Source organism: Vipera ursinii (genome assembly GCF_947247035.1).
Source record: "Vipera ursinii genome assembly, chromosome: 7".
NCBI classification, from domain to species: Eukaryota; Metazoa; Chordata; class Lepidosauria; order Squamata; family Viperidae; genus Vipera; species Vipera ursinii.
The window spans coordinates 74682312-74703419 of record NC_139521.1 but is presented as its reverse complement, the minus strand read 5'-3'; the positions used below and the strand labels follow the sequence as shown (position 1 = coordinate 74703419).

Here is a 21108-nt window from a genome sequence, read left to right as displayed (position 1 = left end):
GACCTAACCCTAACCCTAAGTGGAATTTTCCTCCAATGGGATTTTCCCATGTATTTTACCAAGAAACATATATAGGGCAGGCTAGAAAAGTCAGTGCCCTCCTAACCATACCCAAGCACTCCGAGTTTGTTGGCGATGTCCATTTTGCTCTCTGAGTTCATGGTGATCTAATGTTAACCCTAATAGGGCTTCCTGGGTGAGCAGGGGGTGGACTAGAAGACCTCCAAGGTCCACATCCAACTTGGAAATTCAAACGGTCACTGAATGAATGGCTTGCAAATTGAGGACTGCCTGTATTTTATTGGTGCTACCTTTATTTTCCTTGGCCAAAGTCTTTCTATTTGCACGTTTTTGTATTTTGAGTATTTTTTTCCTCCAGTTCTTTCTCTTCCAGTCTGCTTTCTCCAAGTACCATGTCGAGGTAATGACTTAATAGCTAACCAGCTTATGTAATGTGAGATGTATGATGTAATGATGGGAATGTCTCAGCAGGGTCTGTGTCTCTTTAAGAGCCTTTGTATAAAAGGAAAGGCTCCACAGATTTGTGCTCTCTCTTCCATTTCTTGCTGTAATTGTGGTTTGTTGGAACCTGCTGTATTAGCACGTGTATGTATATTGTTCCTGGTGTATGATATTGTAGATAGTGTAAGATAAACCACTATTTAATATAGACCACTGTTTACTGTGTTTACTCATGGATTATCTCACGCAGTAAGACTGTGCACACTCTGACATACCGCCATATCCCCGATCCAGATTATTTTTTTTTTGTCTTCTTTAACAACGATTGTTAATTTTGCTTGTCTCCTAGGCCAGATCGCCTGCTGGATTTGCCCAGATTAAGACACACACACCCTCCCGTCTTTTTCAGCCCTATTTCCCAATGCAGGCTTTAATAATTTCAGGAAAAGGTCACGTTAATTAAATAAATGTTTCCCCCCCGCCGCGCAGGAATGGAAAAGTGGGGTCTGCGGTCCGAGAAGGGAAACAATCCAGCTGAGATAATTGTTATGTGTAAGACGTCTGAAATTAGATCATTACATTCCGAGTTAAAATGGTGCGTTTTAGTTGGCGAGGAAAGAGAAGGACGATTGGAGAGAGAAAGAGAGAGAGAAAGAGAGAGAGAGAATTTTACTTCAATAACATAGAATAACAGAGCTGGAAGGGACCCCGGAGGTCTTCTAGTCCTACCCCTTGCTCAAGCAGGACACCTAACATTCCAGACAAATGGCTGTCCAGTCTCTTTTTAAATACCTCCAGTGATGGAGCACCCTCAAGTTCTGGTGGCAAGCAGTTCCACTGGTTAATTGTTCTGACTGTCAGGAAATGTCTCGTTAGTTCCAGGTTGCTTCTCTCCTTGATTAGTTCCAATCCATCGTTTCTTGTCTGGCCTTCAGGTGCTTTGGAACACGTTGACCCCCCATGGCAGACCCTCAAATATTGGAAGTCTGTTATCATGTCACCCCCGGTCCTTCTTTTCATTAAACCAGACGTACCTAATTCCTGCAAAACTGTCAATCGTCGTTTTTTGACTTTTCCTTTCTCCTTTTAACCGGCAGTAAGATTTAACTAATGGGACGCGGTGGCTCAGTGGGTTAGGACGCTGAGCTTGTCGATCTGAAGGTCGGCAGTTTGGCGGGTCAAATCCCGAGTGCCGCGTAACAGAGTGAGCGCCTTTTACTCGTCCCAGCTTCTGCCAACCTAGCAGTTCGAAAGCATGTAAAAATGCAAGTAGAAAAATAGGGACCACGACGGTGGGAAGGTAACAGCGTTCCGTGCGCCTTTGGCGTCTAGTCATGCCGGCCACATGACCACGGAGACGTCCTCGGACAAGCGCTGGCTCTTCGGCTTTGAAACGGAGACGAGCACCGGCCCCTAGAGTCAGAAACGACTAGCACGCATGTGTGGGGGAAACTTTACCTTTACCTTTACCTTTAAGATTTAACTGACACTTGGCAAGCCCAACTAAGGAAAGGGGTCAAGTTGCAAATACGAGTTTTTCTAGGGTTTTGTTGTTGTTGTTGTTTTGTGTAATCTCTTGTTCCTTCCTCAGAGCTTCCTCTGACTGGTAAATACGGACAGGGAGAGAAACTTTAAAGCGATGGAAAGATGCCGGCAACTCTTCCCTCGTTCCATCTCCTGCAGTAAAATTCTAATTTCTTCTTAGAGGAAGTGCAGAGGAATTCTCAAGCCACCCGGGAATAAAGCGGAAAAGCGGAAGCCTCTGGCGGAGGGAAAGGAACATTTGAAGAAACCGCGAGGGCTGATTTGGTTAGAGCGTTAGTTAGCCCTAACGTTTAAATCTCAGAATGAGCTGGCATACAGCCAGAGGACTGCTTGGCTCATGTCAACCCAGACATTAAGAACAGGATGACAAATGGGGGGAGAAAAATGACACACAGTTAACCCTCAACTTACAGTTACACATTTAGTGACCCTTCGGAGTTACAACAGCGCTGAAAAAAGTGACTTACGACCGGTTTTTCTGACTTTAACGACCGTTGCAGCACTCCCACGGGATCAAAATTCACATGGGGTTCAAACACCACTAGGAGATGATGAGTTCTAGTCCTGCCTTAGGTGTGAAAGCAGCTGGTGACTTTGGGCCAATCACCAGGTGACGGTGAGTTCTAGTCCTTCCTTAGCCATGAAACCACCCGGGTGACTTTTGCTCAATCACCAGGTGACGGTGAGTTCTAGTCCTTCCTTAGCCTTGAAACCAGCCGGGTGACTTTTGCTCAATCACCAGGTGACGGTGAGTTCTAGTCCTTCCTTAGCCATGAAACCAGCCGGGTGACTTTTGCTCAATCACCAGGTGACGGTGAGTTCTAGTCCTTCCTTAGCCTTGAAACCAGCCGGGTGACTTTTGCTCAATCACCAGGTGACGGTGAGTTCTAGTCCTTCCTTAGCCATGAAACCAGCCGGGTGACTTTTGCTCAATCACCAGGTGACGGTGAGTTCTAGTCCTTCCTTAGCCTTGAAACCAGCCGGGTGACTTTTGCTCAATCACCAGGAGACGGAGAGTTCTAGTCCCACCTTAGGCATGAAAGCCGGCTTTGTGACTTTGGGCCAAACACCAGGAGATGGCGAGTTCTAGTTCTATCTTTGACATGAATGCCAGCTGGGTGACTGTGGGCCAATCACCAGTTGTCGGTGAGTTCTAGTCCTACCTTAGCCACGAAAGCCGGTCGGGTGACTTTTGCTCAATCCCCAGGTGACAGTGAGTTCTAGTCCTGTCTTAGGCCTGAAAGTTAGCAGCGTATCTTTGGGCCAGTCCCTCTTTCCCAGCTCAACCCACCTCACAGGGTTGTTGTTCTGGGGAAAATAGGAAGACGAAGGCGTATTAGGTATGTTCACCACCTTAAGTAATTTATAAAGAGTCAGAAAGGCAGGCTGCAAATAGATTAAAAAGAAACAAAATAAAGTAATTTTTTTCCCCTAAGAACAACAGATCCCTGCAAGCCTCTTCACCCGAGGCTGCAGTTCTCTTTCTACCTTGAGCAGCTAGAAAGCCGATCTCTTCCCCGTGTTGGGAACCACGCTGCTTTTCAAGCTGTGCGGGAAAGATGCAAAATGGTGCATTTTTAGTGTGAGATCAGGCTGATTTCTCTCGGTTTCCCGCCGCGCTAGATATTCTAACTCACACATTTAGCACATTAAAAAATAGCCACAGGGCTCTGGAGAGTTGGTGGCAGGTTTAACAGTTTGCAACAGTGACAGATTAATTTGAACATTAAACTCAGCGTCTGCTCTATTTCGGCCCGGCTAGATCAAAGCATCCCATCGCATCCCTATTTTCATTTACTCCAGGCTCAATGAAGAGAAAAGCTTACAACAATGGAAGTTTTTAGGAAGAGGCTGGACAAGCCATTTGTCTGAAATAGTAGAGGGTTTCCTACTTCAGCAGGGGGTTGGACTAGATGACCTCCAAGGTCCCTTCCAGCTGTTATTCTATTCTATTCTATTCTATTCTATTCTGTTCTGTTCTGTGCTGTGCTGTGCTGTGCTGTGCTGTGCTGTGCTGTGCTGTGCTATTCCACATATTCTATTCTATTCTATTCTATTCTATTCTATTCTATTCTATTCTATTCTATTCTATTCTATTCTATTCTATTCCATTATCATTATCATTATCACTATTCTATTCTATTCTATTCTATTCTATTCTATTCTATTCTATTCTATTCTATTCTATTCTATTCTATTCTATTCCATTCCATTATTATTCTATTCTATTCTATTCTATTCTATTCTATTCTATTCTATTCTATTCTATTCTATTCTATTCTATTCTATTCTATTCTGCATTTTATCCTATTTCTGTTCTATTCTATTCTGCATTCTATTTCTATTTCTAATTCTATTCTATTCTATTCTATTCTATTCTATTCTATTCTATTCTATTCTATTCTATTCTATTCCATTATTATTCTATTCTATTCTATTCTATTCTATTCTATTCTATTCTATTCTATTCTATTCTATTCTATTCTGTTCTATTCTATTCTATTCTCTATCCATTCCTTCTCTATTCTAACTCTATCATTCTATTCTATTCTATTCCATTCCATTCCATTCCATTCCATTCCATTCCATTCCATTCCATTATTATTCTATTCTATTCTATTCTATTCTATTCTATTCTATTCTATTCTATTCTATTATTCTATTCTATTCTATTCTGCATTTTATCCTATTTCTGTTCTATTCTATTATTCTATTCTATTCTATTCTGCATTTTATCCTATTTCTGTTCTATTCTATTCTGCATTCTATTTCTATTTCTAATTCTATTCTATTCTATTCTATTCTATTCTATTCTATTCTATTCTATTCTATTATTATTCTATTCTATTCTATTCTATTCTATTCTATTTCGTTCTCCTATTTTCTATTCTATTCTATTCTATTCTATTCTATTTCTTTCTCCTATTTTCTATTCTATTCTATTCTATTCTATTCTATTCTATTCTATTCTATTCTATTCTATTCTATTCTATTCTATTCTATTCTATTCCATTATTATTCTATTCTATTCTATTCTATTCTATTCTATTCTATTCTATTCTATTCTATTTCGTTCTATTTTCTATTCTATTCTATTCTATTCTATTCTATTCTATTCTATTCTATTCTATTCTATTCCATTATTATTCTATTCTATTCTATTCTATTCTATTCTATTCTATTCTATTCTATTCTATTCTATTCTATCCATATTCTATTCTATTCTTCTTATTCTCTATTCTATTCTATTCTATTCTTCATTCCTTCTATTCTATTCCATTTCATATTTTCTATTCTATTCTATTCTATTCTATTCTATTCTATTCTATTCTATTCTATTCTATTCTATTCTATTCTATTCTATTCTATTCTATTCACCTTGAGGGTCCAACCCCTGCAGAATTGTCTGGAAGTGTGATTTGTCTATGCCACTGACATATGGTGTTTTTTTTTTAATCATGTAGACCAGCTGAAAGAGGACTTTCTGCCCAGAAATACAAGGAAGAAAATGAGAAAATATTTTGTTCCGGAGAAATTAAACTGATTCACAGAAAGGAGTCATGCTAGAGAAAACCTTTCAATTTAAACCTTCAACAGAGGTTTTGTGTTTTGCGTTTTGTTTTATTTTTCTGGAATATCTAGCTCAAAAAAAAAATTTGTAGTACAGGTAGTCCTCGACTTACAACCACCGCTCGGAGCCCCAATGTTTCCGTCGCTAAGCGAGACATTTTTTTAAAAAAAAAAACAAACCTGCCTCATTTCACCACTTTTCCTGCCCCCGTTGTTAAACCCATCGCTGCAGTTGTTAAGTTACTAACACGGTTGCTAAGCGAGCCCGGCTTCCCTCGTTGACTTTGCACGTCCGAAGGTCACAAACGGGGATCGCTTGACTCCGAGGCACTGCGACCATCGTAAATATGAGTCAGTTGCTGGGTGTCTGAATTTTGATCATGGGACCACGGGGGATGCTGCCACGGTGGGAAAAACAGTCACTAAAGGAACTATATATCCTGTTCCTGGATCTTCCGGAGCAAAATTAAAATGGATTTGTTTCTTCTCTGTCCCTCCCTGCTCGGATTTTGCTTTCCTTTGGAGAAGACAAGAGGGACGCAAAAGGGAGGCCAAATGGCCAGTAAGGAAAAAAAACAATAGAAAACGGAGAGAGCAAACATTTTTATCTGTTCGCCCTTGTTGACCCATGACTGTGGTGCTAGGTTTGCCACCAACCGTATGGCGAAGTTCGCAGGTGATACAACAGTAGCGGGCCTTGACGACACAATTGAGGGTGCTTGCCACAAGGAGGTTGAGGGTTTGGTGAACGGGTGTAAGGAAAACAGCCTAGTTTTCGATACCGGAAAACCCAAAGAGATCATTGTCGATTTCAGAAAAGGCAGGCACAGCCACACTCCTCTGTGCACCAGTGATTCACCTGTGGAGACGGTTACCAGCATCAAATTCCTGGGTGTGCAGCTAAGGAGTAGGCTGGCTTGGTCGCTCAACAGGGAGACACTGGTGAAGTGGGCACAGCAGTGCCTGTATTTTCTGCAGCCCATGAGAAAAGCACGTCTTCTTTCCCCTGTCCTGACCACTTTCTACAGAGGGATGATCGAGAGCATCCTGTCATAAAGCATCGCGGTCTTGTTTGGAAGCATCCCTGCTTCGGACAGGAAGGCGGTGCAGAGAGTGGTGAGGACAGTAGAAAAGATCATCGGCAGTTCCCTCCCTTCCATCCAGGACGTGGCACAGAAGCGTCGCTTGAGCAGGATTGTCCGCAAGATTGTCAGGGACACTACACACCCTCTTCACGACCTGTTTTCCTTGTTCCCTTCCGGGAGGAGGGGAGGGGCTTCGTGGTACCCGAAGCAGAACATCCAGATTCAGCCATAGTTTCATTCCATACAGCAATAACCTTGTGAATTCTCAAGCTTCCTCCTTCCGTTATATATTCAAGATGGACAGTGAATAACATTTATATCTTACTTATATGTGAGGGTGTAGGTCTATACATACGTTGTATATAGTACGTTTAAATGTGTGGTATGTATGTGCACACTTTGAGAGGAAGCAACTAAATTTCATTTTTAACGTGTGCCATTGTGCCCGCGGGGGTGGGGGTGGGGGGAAATGACCATCAAGGTTATCTAATCTAATCTTAAAACAAAGCAATTGAAACCAACCCGTCTTTGAAAGGACCTCCTGCAAATTTTTCCGTGGAGAAACGCTCCCATCACGATGGCAGCACAATTTGAAAAAGCTTTCTCCTCTTTCTCCCACCCACCCACCATCTGCCAAAATCTTCCGAAGCTTTATTGAGGGGGGGAAAAAGAAAAGCAAATTTATTTATTGGAAGTCAATCTGCTTCCGGACCATATGGGGGAGTTTCGACCAACGCAACATCCTCCAGATTTGTCATTATAACCCTAGCGATACCAGCCAGGTAGCTTCATCAGTCAGCTAGCTGCCTTTTTTCAACAAGCGCCACAAAAAAAGTTGCAACACCGAAGTCCTTCACTTGGCAACCTGCTTCACAAGCATCACAACTTAACGAGGTCGTAATTGTCAGGCTCAATTGTGATCATCAGCTGAGGCCTACCTGACACACACACATACACACACAAACGAATATGTCCATGTATGTAACACCTAGCAATTGCCACTAGATGGCACCAGAATCAAAGAGTGTAGAGGACATCAAGTCTCATTGCAATCTTTCATTTTAGAGCAGGGCTCCCCAACCTACGGGGCCACAGCCCACTACCGGGCCGTGGCCTACTGGCCACCGGGCCACAGGACAGGCTGGCCAGTGCACGCATGGGTGCACGCGCAGTCATCCCCACTTGCGCTAGTGCCGGGGTGAAAACGGAGCACCGCACGGCAAAAACGGGGGATGCTAGGCAGAGCTAGCGAGTGTCATGCGGGTGCTAGCGTCGCTCTGCTTGTGTCGTGTGTGTGCTCGGGGCCCTATTGGCACGCGTGTGTGCGTAAAATGCTTCCCTCTCCCTATCCCTCCGGTCCACCAACTGAAAAAGGTTGGGGACTTCTGATTTAGAGAGCCTCGGTTAGGGCTGGCTTTAAGCTGAGCTTATCGGTCTGTGAAGTGAGGGGTGCCCTTGTCTCCTATTATGGGATGCTTCTGTACAAGTAGACATCACACACACACACACCTTTGTTTAGTGAACCTTTGAAGTTACAACGGCACTGGAAAAAAATGACTTATGACCATTTTTCACGCTTGTGATCGTTGCACCCTCCCCCTGGTCACATGATCCAAATTAGGGTGCTTGGCAACTGATTCCTACTTACGACCGTTGCTGTGCCCCGAGGTCATGGCGATCAGCTTTTGCAAATTTCTGACAAGTAAAATCAATGGGGAAGCCAGATTCACTTAACAACCGGGTGACTAAGGTCACAACTGCCGTGATTCGCTTAACACGACTGTGGCAAGCAAGGCCCTAAGATGGGGCGAAATTCACCTAACAACTGTCTTGCTTAGCAACAGATCTTTGGAGCTCAACTGTGGTCGTAACTTGAGGACTACCTGGAACTAACTTTTCAGGGCAGCCACAAACCTTGGAGAGCTGGGCAGGGAGTGGAGGAGGGAAGCACCTGGGCAGGCTGCCACCCAACAGGCAGAGTTCCTTCGCCTTCGTTCTTTTCCGTTCTCTTTCAGAAGCAGGTTCTAAAACCGAGCACCGCTTACCAAATGTTTTTTTTTTTTAAAAAAATTGTTTGAATTAAACACAAGTCTCATTTTGTATGGCTGCTGGGGCTCAAATTGTGGTCCTACGTTGAGGACTATCTGTACGGAGGTCAGGTCTGTGGGATCGTAGGATTCTGGGCAGAAAAAAACAGAATGGAGAAGATTGATGGGTGATGGGTGCGAGACGCCCTTCTGCTCCCTTTGGTCCTCTCCCTCCCCTTCCCCACTGTCCCTTTGCACACTTCCAATCGGTCTCCGGCCAATCAGTTGTGTTCCTTGGGCTTTTCAACAAACCGAGATAACAGCCGCTTAGACAAACAGCAAAGTAATTGTGGCTGTGAGGAACCCGGCAAAGGTGGGGTGGATAGACAGGCAGAGCCTATAAAAAATTGATCTCTGGAGCCGAGCGGAGAAATCCCTCCTGGGCAGGTGAAGTGAGAAGAAAAGCAGATGTGCCTAAGCTCTCACCATCTCTGCAGCCAAAGGAGGAGAACATCTGGATAGGGAGGCTGCGAAGGCAAGTGCAGATGGATCGTCATGGCCTCCAACGTCATCTTCATCACGTCCATCCTGATCTACCTCTCTTCCTTCGTTGGCATGATCGGCAACCTCATCATCCTCTTCGCCTTCCTGACCCACGCCATCCGCCACAGAGCCCTCCAACCTCTGGACCGCATCATAGTCAACATGGGCCTGGTGAACTTCCTCCTCTGCTGCTACAAAGCCATTCCCGGGATGCTGGTCTTCAGCAGCACGAGGGTCTTTGGCGAGGAAGGCTGCAGGGTCCTGCTCTACAGCTACCACACCCTCAGGCTGCTCAGCATCTGGTCGGTGGAGAACCTGAGCTTCCTCCACCTCATCAAGATCCGAAGGCCCAACTGCCGATGGACGACGTTCATCCACAGGCATCAGGAGCGCTACGTCAACAGCACCCTCATCGGGTGTTGGGTGGCCAGTGTCCTCATGCATATCCCTTATTTGCAGTACGATAAGACCAGACTTCAAAGAAATAAGACGATTGCCTTCTTGGCCAGTTCTACTTGCTTGAGATCCACAGACAGCTTCTACATTAAATTCAGCACGTACGGCTCCATCAGCTTGGACACGGTCCTCATCCTGCTGGTGGTCACCCTCAACGGTTTCATCATGGATCTTCTCTGGAAGCATCACAGGAGGATCAAAGCTTCGTCCTCCCTCGCAGGAAGTGGGTGGAATAAACATACGGCCCAGGCCACCAAAATCCTGCTCTCCTTGCTCTCCATTTACGTGGTTTGCTGGATCTCGAACGACGTGGTCTGGCTCATGATCGTCTTGGGGTACCAAAGGAACAACCTGGAGAACAGCTTTTTGAGTGCCTTGTACGGCATGATCTCCTCCATATATTACTCAGCCAGCTCGTACGTGGTGGTGTTTGGGTACAAAAAGGTACGTGAATATCTCGCCGAAACCTGCTTGTCCTTGAGATGTAGGAGGACAACAAGGGTTCGAGCTGTCTCCCTGGAGGGTGCGTTGCCCAGATGAGGGAGAAGCTCTCCTCAAAGTGGTCCACTCAATACTATCGATCCTAATTTTGGTCCTGGGTGGAGAAAGCTACAACTTAGAAGAAACTGGACCAGTTCTGGAGCTGGCGTGACCTCTAAGCCTCAACATTTCAACTTCTGAAACCGTATTCCTGGTGGTTGCATCTGGTGTCTAACTGGATGACAAATTTCAGGAAGGAGATCGGGAGCCAGACAGACACGGTTGGGAAAGGAGGAACTGCAACTTTGGGGTCTGCGTTCAGCTCTCGAAAATTATGGCACCTCAACTTCCATGGGAAGAATCCTCTCAGCTTGAAAAGGACAGGTTTCCAAACAGGACGTTAATACGACGACAGATTTTATATAGAGGGAGAAACGGAGGCCATGAAAAGGGAGGCAGGGCCGTTAAAAGGCCCATACGGAGGCTTCTCACACGGACCGGCTCCATGGCTATTTTGATCCAGAGAAGAGGAAGAGGAAAGTAAGAACCAGTGGAGACGCTGAGAAACTGGGAGGGGAGGGAGGGACGGAGGGAGGGAGGGAACGCTGCAATGGTCATAAGTGTGAAAAACGGTCGTGGCTAAATGTTGCAAGCCAAGGACTAACTGTAATCCCCTCTTTCTTTTACACTAGATTTCTTTTGATTTTATTTTTGCAAAGCTTTAATGTTATCCCCTGTCCTCCCATGTAACGATCCGTGCTCGATTAATCAAAAAACGTGTTTTCCCTGACCCTTCAAAGTTGCAACAGCACTGAAAATGTGACTTAGGACCGTTTCCCCCACTTATGACCGTCGCAGCCGCCCCACGGTCACGGGATCGAAAGTCAGACGCTCGGCCACTGACTCGTATTTACGACGGTCGCGGCGTCCCCGGGGTGGATGTCACGTGATCCCCTTTTGCGACCTTCTGACAAGCAAAGTCAATAGGGGGAAGCCAGATTCACTTACCGACCGTGTTACTCACTTAGCAACTTCATTGATCCACTTAACAACTGTGGCAAGAAAGGTCAAATGGGGCAAAATTCGCTTAACAAATGTTTGGAGCTCCGTTGTGGCTGTAATTTGAGGACTACCTGTAACTAACTTTTCAGGGCACCCACAAAGCTTGGAAAGCTGGGAAGGGCGTGGAGGAGGCGAGGGTGCAGGAAGGCTGCCATCCAACAGGCAGAGCGTCTTCACCCTCGTTCTTTGCCATTATTTTTGAGAAGCGGGTTATAAAACCGAACACCACTCAACGAATGTTTTTTTTTCTCCCCATTGTTTTAATTAAATACTTGTCTCATTCTGTATGGCTGCTTGGGCTCAAATTGTGGTCGTACGTTGAAGATTATCTGTATGGAAATCAGATCTGTAGAATAGAAATAATAGAATGGAATGGAGTGGAGTGGAGTGGAGTGGAGTGGAGTAGAGTAGAAAAGGGTAGAGCAGAGCAGAGCAGAGTAGGGTAGAGTAGAGTAGAGTAGAATAGATAAAATAATGATAATGGAATGGAGTGGAGCGGAGTGGAGTGGAGTACACTTGTCTCATTCTGTATGGCTGCTTGGGCTCAAATTGTGGTCGTAAGTTGAGGATTACCTGTATGGAAGTCACACCTGTAGGATAGAAATAATGGAATGGAAAGGAATGGAACGGAGTGGAGTGGAGTAGGGTAGAATAGATAAAATGGATACTGGAATGGAATGGAATAGAATAGAATAGAATAGAATAGAATAGAATAGAATAGAATAGAATAGAATAGAATAGAATAGAATAGAATAGAATAGAATAGAATAGAATAGAATAGAATAGAATAGATATTGGAATATAGAATGGAATAGAATAGAGAATGAAATGAAGAATAGAATAGAATAGAATAGAATAGAATAGAATAGAATAGAATAGAATAGAATAGAATAGAATAGAATAGAACAGAACAGAACAGAATAGAACAGAGTTGGAAGGGACCCTGAGGGTCTTCTAGCCCAGCCCCCTGTAGGATCATACGTTTCTGGAAAAACCTCAGGATGGAGAAGATTGATGGGTGATGGGTGCGAGAGGCCCTTCTGCTCCCCTTGGTCCTCTCCCTCCCCTTCCCCACTGTCCCTTTGCACACTTCCAATCTGTCTCTGGCCAATCAGTTGCGTTCCTTGGGCTTTTCAACAAACCGAGATAACAGCCGCTTAGACAAACAGCAGAGTAATTGTGGCTGTGAGGAACCCGGCAAAGGTGGGGTGGATAGACAGGCAGAGCCTATAAAAAATTGATCTCTGGAGCCGAGCGGAGAAATCCCTCCTGGGCAGGTGAAGTGAGAAGAAAAGCAGATGTGCCTAAGCTCTCACCATCTCTGCAGCCAAAGCAGGAGAACATCTGGATAGGGAGGCTGCGAAGGCAAGTGCAGATGGACCGTCATGGACTCCAACTTCATCTTCATCATGTCCATCCTGGTCTACCTCTCTTCCTTCGTTGGCATGATCGGCAACCTCATCGTCCTCTTCGCCTTCCTGACCCGCGCCATCCGCCACAGAGCCCTCCAACCTCTGGACCGCATCATGGTCAACATGGGCCTGGTGAACTTTCTCCTCTGCTGCTACAAAACCATTCCCGGGATGCTGGTCTTCAGCACAACGAGGGTCTTTGGCGAGGAAGGCTGCAGGGTCCTGCTCTACAGCTACCACACCCTCAGGCTGCTCAGCATCTGGTCGGTGGAGAACCTGAGCTTCCTCCACCTCATCAAGATCCGAAGGCCCAACTGCCGATGGACGACGTTCATCCACAGGCATCAGGAGCGCTACGTCAACAGCACCCTCATCGGGTGTTGGGTGGCCAGTGTCCTCATGCATATCCCTTATTTGCAGTACGATAAGACCAGACTTCAAAGAAATAAGACGATTGCCTTCTTGGCCAGTTCTACTTGCTTGAGATCCACAGACAGCTTCTACATTAAATTCAGCACGTACGGCTCCATCAGCTTGGACACGGTCCTCATCCTGCTGGTGGTCACCCTCAACGGTTTCATCATGGATCTTCTCTGGAAGCATCACAGGAGGATCAAAGCTTCGTCCTCCCTCGCAGGAAGTGGGTGGAATAAACATACGGCCCAGGCCACCAAAATCCTGCTCTCCTTGCTCTCCATTTACGTGGTTTGCTGGATCTCGAACGACGTGGTCTGGCTCATGATCGTCTTGGGGTACCAAAGGAACAACCTGGAGAACAGCTTTTTGAGTGCCTTGTACGGCATGATCTCCTCCATATATTACTCAGCCAGCTCGTACGTGGTGGTGTTTGGGTACAAAAAGGTACGTGAATATCTCGCCGAAACCTGCTTGTCCTTGAGATGTAGGAGGACAACAAGGGTTCGAGCTGTCTCCCTGGAGGGTGCGTTGCCCAGATGAGGGAGAAGCTCTCCTCAAAGTGGTCCACTCAATACTATCGATCCTAATTTTGGTCCTGGGTGGAGAAAGCTACAACTTAGAAGAAACTGGACCAGTTCTGGAGCTGGCGTGACCTCTAAGCCTCAACATTTCAACTTCTGAAACCGTATTCCTGGTGGTTGCATCTGGTGTCTAACTGGATGACAAATTTCAGGAAGGAGATCGGGAGCCAGACAGACACGGTTGGGAAAGGAGGAACTGCAACTTTGGGGTCTGCGTTCAGCTCTCGAAAATTATGGCACCTCAACTTCCATGGGAAGAATCCTCTCAGCTTGAAAAGGACAGGTTTCCAAACAGGACGTTAATACGACGACAGATTTTATATAGAGGGAGAAACGGAGGCCATGAAAAGGGAGGCAGGGCCGTTAAAAGGCCCATACGGAGGCTTCTCACACGGACCGGCTCCATGGCTATTTTGATCCAGAGAAGAGGAAGAGGAAAGTAAGAACCAGTGGAGACGCTGAGAAACTGGGAGGGGAGGGAGGGACGGAGGGAGGGAGGGAACGCTGCAATGGTCATAAGTGTGAAAAACGGTCGTGGCTAAATGTTGCAAGCCAAGGACTAACTGTAATCCCCTCTTTCTTTTACACTAGATTTCTTTTGATTTTATTTTTGCAAAGCTTTAATGTTATCCCCTGTCCTCCCATGTAACGATCCGTGCTCGATTAATCAAAAAACGTGTTTTCCCTGACCCTTCAAAGTTGCAACAGCACTGAAAATGTGACTTAGGACCGTTTCCCCCACTTATGACCGTCGCAGCCGCCCCACGGTCACGGGATCGAAAGTCAGACGCTCGGCCACTGACTCGTATTTACGACGGTCGCGGCGTCCCCGGGGTGGATGTCACGTGATCCCCTTTTGCGACCTTCTGACAAGCAAAGTCAATAGGGGGAAGCCAGATTCACTTACCGACCGTGTTACTCACTTAGCAACTTCATTGATCCACTTAACAACTGTGGCAAGAAAGGTCAAATGGGGCAAAATTCGCTTAACAAATGTTTGGAGCTCCGTTGTGGCTGTAATTTGAGGACTACCTGTAACTAACTTTTCAGGGCACCCACAAAGCTTGGAAAGCTGGGAAGGGCGTGGAGGAGGCGAGGGTGCAGGAAGGCTGCCATCCAACAGGCAGAGCGTCTTCACCCTCGTTCTTTGCCATTATTTTTGAGAAGCGGGTTATAAAACCGAACACCACTCAACGAATGTTTTTTTTTCTCCCCATTGTTTTAATTAAATACTTGTCTCATTCTGTATGGCTGCTTGGGCTCAAATTGTGGTCGTACGTTGAAGATTATCTGTATGGAAATCAGATCTGTAGAATAGAAATAATAGAATGGAATGGAGTGGAGTGGAGTGGAGTGGAGTGGAGTAGAGTAGAAAAGGGTAGAGCAGAGCAGAGCAGAGTAGGGTAGAGTAGAGTAGAGTAGAATAGATAAAATAATGATAATGGAATGGAGTGGAGCGGAGTGGAGTGGAGTACACTTGTCTCATTCTGTATGGCTGCTTGGGCTCAAATTGTGGTCGTAAGTTGAGGATTACCTGTATGGAAGTCACACCTGTAGGATAGAAATAATGGAATGGAAAGGAATGGAACGGAGTGGAGTGGAGTAGGGTAGAATAGATAAAATGGATACTGGAATGGAATGGAATAGAATAGAATAGAATAGAATAGAATAGAATAGAATAGAATAGAATAGAATAGAATAGAATAGAATAGAATAGAATAGAATAGAATAGAATAGAATAGAATAGAATAGAATAGATATTGGAATATAGAATGGAATAGAATAGAGAATGAAATGAAGAATAGAATAGAATAGAATAGAATAGAATAGAATAGAATAGAATAGAATAGAATAGAATAGAATAGAATAGAACAGAACAGAACAGAATAGAACAGAGTTGGAAGGGACCCTGAGGGTCTTCTAGCCCAGCCCCCTGTAGGATCATACGTTTCTGGAAAAACCTCAGGATGGAGAAGATTGATGGGTGATGGGTGCGAGAGGCCCTTCTGCTCCCCTTGGTCCTCTCCCTCCCCTTCCCCACTGTCCCTTTGCACACTTCCAATCTGTCTCTGGCCAATCAGTTGCGTTCCTTGGGCTTTTCAACAAACCGAGATAACAGCCGCTTAGACAAACAGCAGAGTAATTGTGGCTGTGAGGAACCCGGCAAAGGTGGGGTGGATAGACAGGCAGAGCCTATAAAAAATTGATCTCTGGAGCCGAGCGGAGAAATCCCTCCTGGGCAGGTGAAGTGAGAAGAAAAGCAGATGTGCCTAAGCTCTCACCATCTCTGCAGCCAAAGCAGGAGAACATCTGGATAGGGAGGCTGCGAAGGCAAGTGCAGATGGACCGTCATGGACTCCAACTTCATCTTCATCATGTCCATCCTGGTCTACCTCTCTTCCTTCGTTGGCATGATCGGCAACCTCATCGTCCTCTTCGCCTTCCTGACCCGCGCCATCCGCCACAGAGCCCTCCAACCTCTGGACCGCATCATGGTCAACATGGGCCTGGTGAACTTTCTCCTCTGCTGCTACAAAACCATTCCCGGGATGCTGGTCTTCAGCACAACGAGGGTCTTTGGCGAGGAAGGCTGCAGGGTCCTGCTCTACAGCTACCACACCCTCAGGCTGCTCAGCATCTGGTCGGTGGAGAACCTGAGCTTCCTCCACCTCATCAAGATCCGAAGGCCCAACTGCCGATGGACGACGTTCATCCACAGGCATCAGGAGCGCTACGTCAACGGCACCCTTGTCGGGTGTTGGGTGGCCAGTGTCCTCCTGCATATCCCTTATTTGCAGTACAAGAAGAGCGGAGGTCAAAGAAATAAGACAATTGCCTTCTTGGCTACTTCTACTTGCTTGAGATCCACAGAGAGCTTCGCCATGAAATTCAGCACGTACGCCTCCATCAGCCTGGATATGGTCCTCATCCTGCTGGTGGTCACCCTCAACGGTTTCATCATGGATCTTCTCTGGAAGCATCACAGGAGGATCAAAGCTTCGTCCTCCATCGCAGGAAGTGGGTGGAATAAACACACGACCCAGGCCACCAAAATCCTGCTCTCCTTGCTCTCCATTTACGTGGTTTGCTGGATCTCGAACGACATGGTCTGGCTCACGATCGTCTTGGGGTACCACAGGAACAACCTGGAGAACAGCTTTTTGAGTGCCTTGTACGGCATGATCTCCTCCATATATTACTCAGCCAGCTCGTACGTGGTGGTGTTTGGGTACAAAAAGGTGCGTGAATATCTCGCCGAAACCTGCTTGTCCTTGAGATGTAGGAGGACCACAAGGGTTCGAGCTGTCTCCTTGGAGGGTGCGTTGCCCAGATGACAGAGAAACTCTCCTCAAAGTGCTCCACTCAATACTATCGATCCTAATTTTGGTCCTGGGTGGAGAAAGCTACAACTTAGAAGAAACTGGACCAGTGCTGGAGCTGGCGTGACCTCTAAGCCTCAACATTTCAACTTCTGAAACCGTCTTCCTGGTGGTTGCATCTGGTTTGTCTACCTGGATGACAAATTTCAGGAAGGAGAACGGGAGCCAGACATGTAACGATCCGTGCTCGATTAATCAAAAACCGTGTTTTCCCTGAGCCTTCAAAGTTGCAACAGCACTGAAAATGTGACTTAGGACCGTTTCCCCCACTTATGACCGTCGCAGCCGCCCCACGGTCACGGGATCGAAAGTCAGACGCTCGGCCACTGACTCGTATTTACGACGGTCGCGGCGTCCCCGGGGGGGTGTCACGTGATCCCCTTTTGGGACCTACTGACAAGCAAAGTCAATAGGGGGAAGCCAGATTCACTTACCGACCGTGTTACTCACTTAGCAACTTCAGTGATCCACTTAACAACTGTGGCAAGAAAGGTCACCAAATGGAGCAAAATTCGCTTAACAAATGTTTGGAGCTCCGTTGTGGCCGTAATTTGAGGACTACCTGTAACTAACTTTTCAGGGCACCCACAAACCTTGGAAAGCTGGGAAGGGCGTGGAGGAGGTGAGGGTGCAGGAAGGCTGCCATCCAACAGGCAGAGCGTCTTCACCCTCGTTCTTTGCCATTATTTTTCAGAAGCGGGTTATAAAACCGAACACCGCTCACCGAATGGTTTTTTTTCTCCCCATTGTTTTAATTAAATACTTGTCTCGTTCTGTATGGCTGCTTGGGCTCAAATTGTGGTCGTACGTTGAGGATTACCTGTATGGAAGTCAGACCTGTAGAATAGAAATAATGGAATGGAATGGAATGGAACAGAACGGAGTGGAGTGGAATGGAGTAGGGTAGGGTAGAATAGATAAAATGGATACTGGAATGGAATGGAATGGAATAGAATAGAATTGGAATAGAATAGAATAGAATAGAATAGAATAGAATAGAATAGAATAGAATAGAATAGAATAGAATAGTAATATAACAGAACAGAACAGAATAGATCAGAGCTGGAAGGGACCCTGGAGGTCTTCTAGCCCAGCCCCCTGTAGGATCATACGTTTCTGGAAAAACCTCAGGATGGAGAAGATTGATGGGTGATGGGTGCGAGAGACCCTTCTGCTCCCCTTGGTCCTCTCCCTCCCCTTCCCCACTGTCCCTTTGCACACTTCCAATCTGTCTCCGGCCAATCAGTTGTGTTCCTCAGGCTTTTCAACAAACCGAGATAACAGCCGCTTAGACAAACAGCAGAGTAATTGTGGCTGCCAGGAACTTGGCAAAGGTGGGGTGGATAGACAGGCAGAGCCTATAAAAAATTGATCTCTGGAGCCGAGCGGAGAAATCCCTCCTGGGCAGGTGAAGTGAGAAGAAAAGCAGATGTGCCTAAGCTCTCGCCAAAGGAGAACATCTGGATAGGGAGGCTGCGAAGGCAAGTGCAGATGGACCGTCATGGACTCCAACTTCATCTTCATCATGTCCATCCTGGTCTACCTCTCTTCCTTCATTGGCATGATCGGCAACCTCATCGTCCTCTTCGCCTTCCTGACCCACGCCATCCGCCACAGAGCCCTCCAACCTCTGGACCGCATCATGGTCAACATGGGCCTGGTGAACTTCCTCCTCTGCTGCTGCAAAACCATTCCCGGGATGCTGGTCTTCAGCACAACGAGGGTCTTTGGTGAGGAAGGCTGCAGGGTCCTGCTCTACAGCTACCACACCCTCAGGCTGCTCAGCATCTGGTCGGTGGAGAACCTGAGCTTCCTCCACCTCATCAAGATCCGAAGGCCTGACTGCCGATGGACGACGTTCATCCACAGGCATCAGGCGCGCTATGTCAACGGCACCCTCGTCGGGTGTTGGGTGGCCAGTGTACTCATGCATATCCCTTATTTGCTGTACGAGAAGATCGGAGGTCAAAGAAATAAGACGATTGCCTTCTTGGCTATTTCTACTTGCTTGAGTTCCACAGAGAGTTTCGCCATGAAATTCAGCACGTACGCCTCCATCAGCCTGGATATGGTCCTCATCCTGCTGGTGGTCACCCTCAACGGTTTCATCATAGATCTTCTCTGGAAGCATCACAGGAGGATCAAAGCTTCGTCCTCCATCGCAGGAAGTGGGTGGAATAAACATACGGCCCAGGCCACCAAAATCCTGCTCTCCTTGCTCTCCATTTACGTGGTTTGCTGGATCTCGAACGACGTGGTCTGGCTCACGATCGTCTTGGGGTACCAAAGGAACAACCCGGAGAACAGCTTTTTGATTGCCTTGTACAGCATGATCTCCTCCATATATTACTCAGCCAGCTCGTATTTGGTGGTGTTTGGGAACAAAAAGGTGCATGAATATCTCGCCGAAACCTGCTTGTTCTTGAGATGTAGGAGGACCAGAACGATTCGAGCTGTCTCCTTGGAGGGTGCGTTGCCCAGATGACAGAGAAACTCTGTCCATCAAAGTGGACGGCTCAACCCCGTTGTTTATAAAGTTGGTCCTAGATGGAGTAAGCTACAACTTAAAAGGAAGAGGACCAGTTCTGGAGCTGGCGTGACCTCTAAACCTCAACCCTTCAACTTCTGGAACTATGTTCCTGGTGGTTGCATCTGGTGTCTACATGGACAACAAATTTCAGGAAGGAGAATGGGAGCCAGACAGACACGGTTGGGAAAGGAGGAACTGCAACTTTGGGGTCTGCGTTCAGCTCTCGAAAATTATGGCACCTCAACTTCCATGGGAAGAATCCTCTCAGCTTGAAAAGGACAGGTTTCCAAACAGGACGTTAATACGACGACGGATTTTATATAGAGGGAGAAACGGAGGCCATGAAAAGGGAGGCAGGGGCGTTAAAAGGCCCATACGGAGGCTTCTCACACGGACCGGCTCCATGGCTATTTTGATCCAGAGAAGAGGAAGAGGAAAGTAAGTAAGAGGGAGGGAGAGGGAGGGCTGCCAATCCAAAAAGGTTGGAGACCCCCTGCTCTAGACTAGCCATACCCAGTTCCTGCAACCGTTCTTCGTGTCTTTTAGCCTCCAGGCCTTTGACCCTCCCAGTTGTTCTTCTCTGCACTTTTCCCAAAGTCTCACGAATGAACGAATGAACCTTTTTTGTCAAAGTACCACATGTGTACAGTGAGATTGGCTGAGCCTCCCTTCCTGACCCCACCACCAGAACTCACAGTGACAACAAACCCACCGTCTTGTTACACCATGGGAGCTAATGGCAGAAAGCGCCGGCCTCGCATGTCTATCGTGCATAAAGTTATTTCCCGTTCAAAAGCCTGACAGCCCATGGATAAAAGCTGTTTTTAAGCCTGTTGGTACGGCTGGCTATACTCCTGTATCTCCTACCCGATGGTAGGAGAGTAAAGAGGTACCGACCAGGGTGTGAGTTGTCCCTGAGGATTTTCCTCACTCTTCCAAGGCAGCGGGTCCTGGCAAGGTCATCCAGGGGTGTCAGGGGACAGCCCACGATGTCTTGTGCTGTGCTCACCACCCTCTGTAATATCTTCCTATCCGCGGCTGTCAAGCCAGCATACCAAACCACAATACCGTACGAGAGGACGCTCTCTATAGTAGACCGGTAAAAGAAGGTCATCAGCCGTTGTTCTAGCCTTCTTCTTCGGCAAGACCCTGAGGTCTTTTTTATAATGTGGTGTCCAAAACTGGATGCTGTGTTCCAGGCGTGTGGTCTCACTAAGGTTTATTACAAAGGGTTACTGGTACTTCGTGGGATCAGCAAGAGCGCTGACGCCCAGGTAACTGCAAGGGAGATAAATCCTTCCGTCCTCCACCCTTTGGCCAGAGCTGAAGAAGCTTCTCGGATGAGAAGCAAAAAGTCTTCAAGGGGGAAAAAAAAGCGAAGTCCAGCTGTCTTTCGATAACGAACTTGGGGGACAAGAGAGCAAACGAACAGGCGAGGATCTACCCAACCTTATCTGCAATTAACATTTGCCGTCCTTCTTCCTGCGCACTCCCAATGGCGCAAAAACCTCAGCGTCCCCTCATCAGTTGCTCTATTGTAACATCATCACTTTCGGAG

General features: G+C 46.6%; 4 protein-coding genes across 4 annotated transcripts; all 4 read left to right on the top strand.

Annotated features, from left to right (window-relative positions):
- Window positions 1-9244: 9244 nt before the first annotated feature.
- LOC310643042 (olfactory receptor class A-like protein 4) lies at window positions 9245-10228 on the top strand (the record flags this gene model as incomplete). The annotated part of the gene is made up of 1 exon (XM_083367074.1): window positions 9245-10228. One exon carries the CDS (start codon window positions 9245-9247, stop codon window positions 10226-10228), a length of 984 nt encoding a protein of 327 aa, XP_083223200.1.
- A 2387-nt stretch (window positions 10229-12615) lies between these two features.
- On the top strand, window positions 12616-13599 carry LOC310643041 (olfactory receptor class A-like protein 4; the record flags this gene model as incomplete). Its single annotated transcript, XM_083367073.1, has 1 exon — window positions 12616-13599. One exon carries the CDS (start codon window positions 12616-12618, stop codon window positions 13597-13599), a length of 984 nt encoding a protein of 327 aa, XP_083223199.1.
- Window positions 13600-15991: 2392 nt separating this feature from the next.
- LOC310643039 (olfactory receptor class A-like protein 4) lies at window positions 15992-16975 on the top strand (the record flags this gene model as incomplete). Its single annotated transcript, XM_083367066.1, has 1 exon — window positions 15992-16975. One exon carries the CDS (start codon window positions 15992-15994, stop codon window positions 16973-16975), a length of 984 nt encoding a protein of 327 aa, XP_083223192.1.
- A 1546-nt stretch (window positions 16976-18521) lies between these two features.
- Window positions 18522-19505, top strand: LOC310643038 (olfactory receptor class A-like protein 1; the record flags this gene model as incomplete). Its single annotated transcript, XM_083367065.1, has 1 exon — window positions 18522-19505. The coding sequence occupies one exon, from the start codon at window positions 18522-18524 to the stop codon at window positions 19503-19505; it is 984 nt and encodes a 327-aa protein (XP_083223191.1).
- Window positions 19506-21108: the final 1603 nt, after the last annotated feature.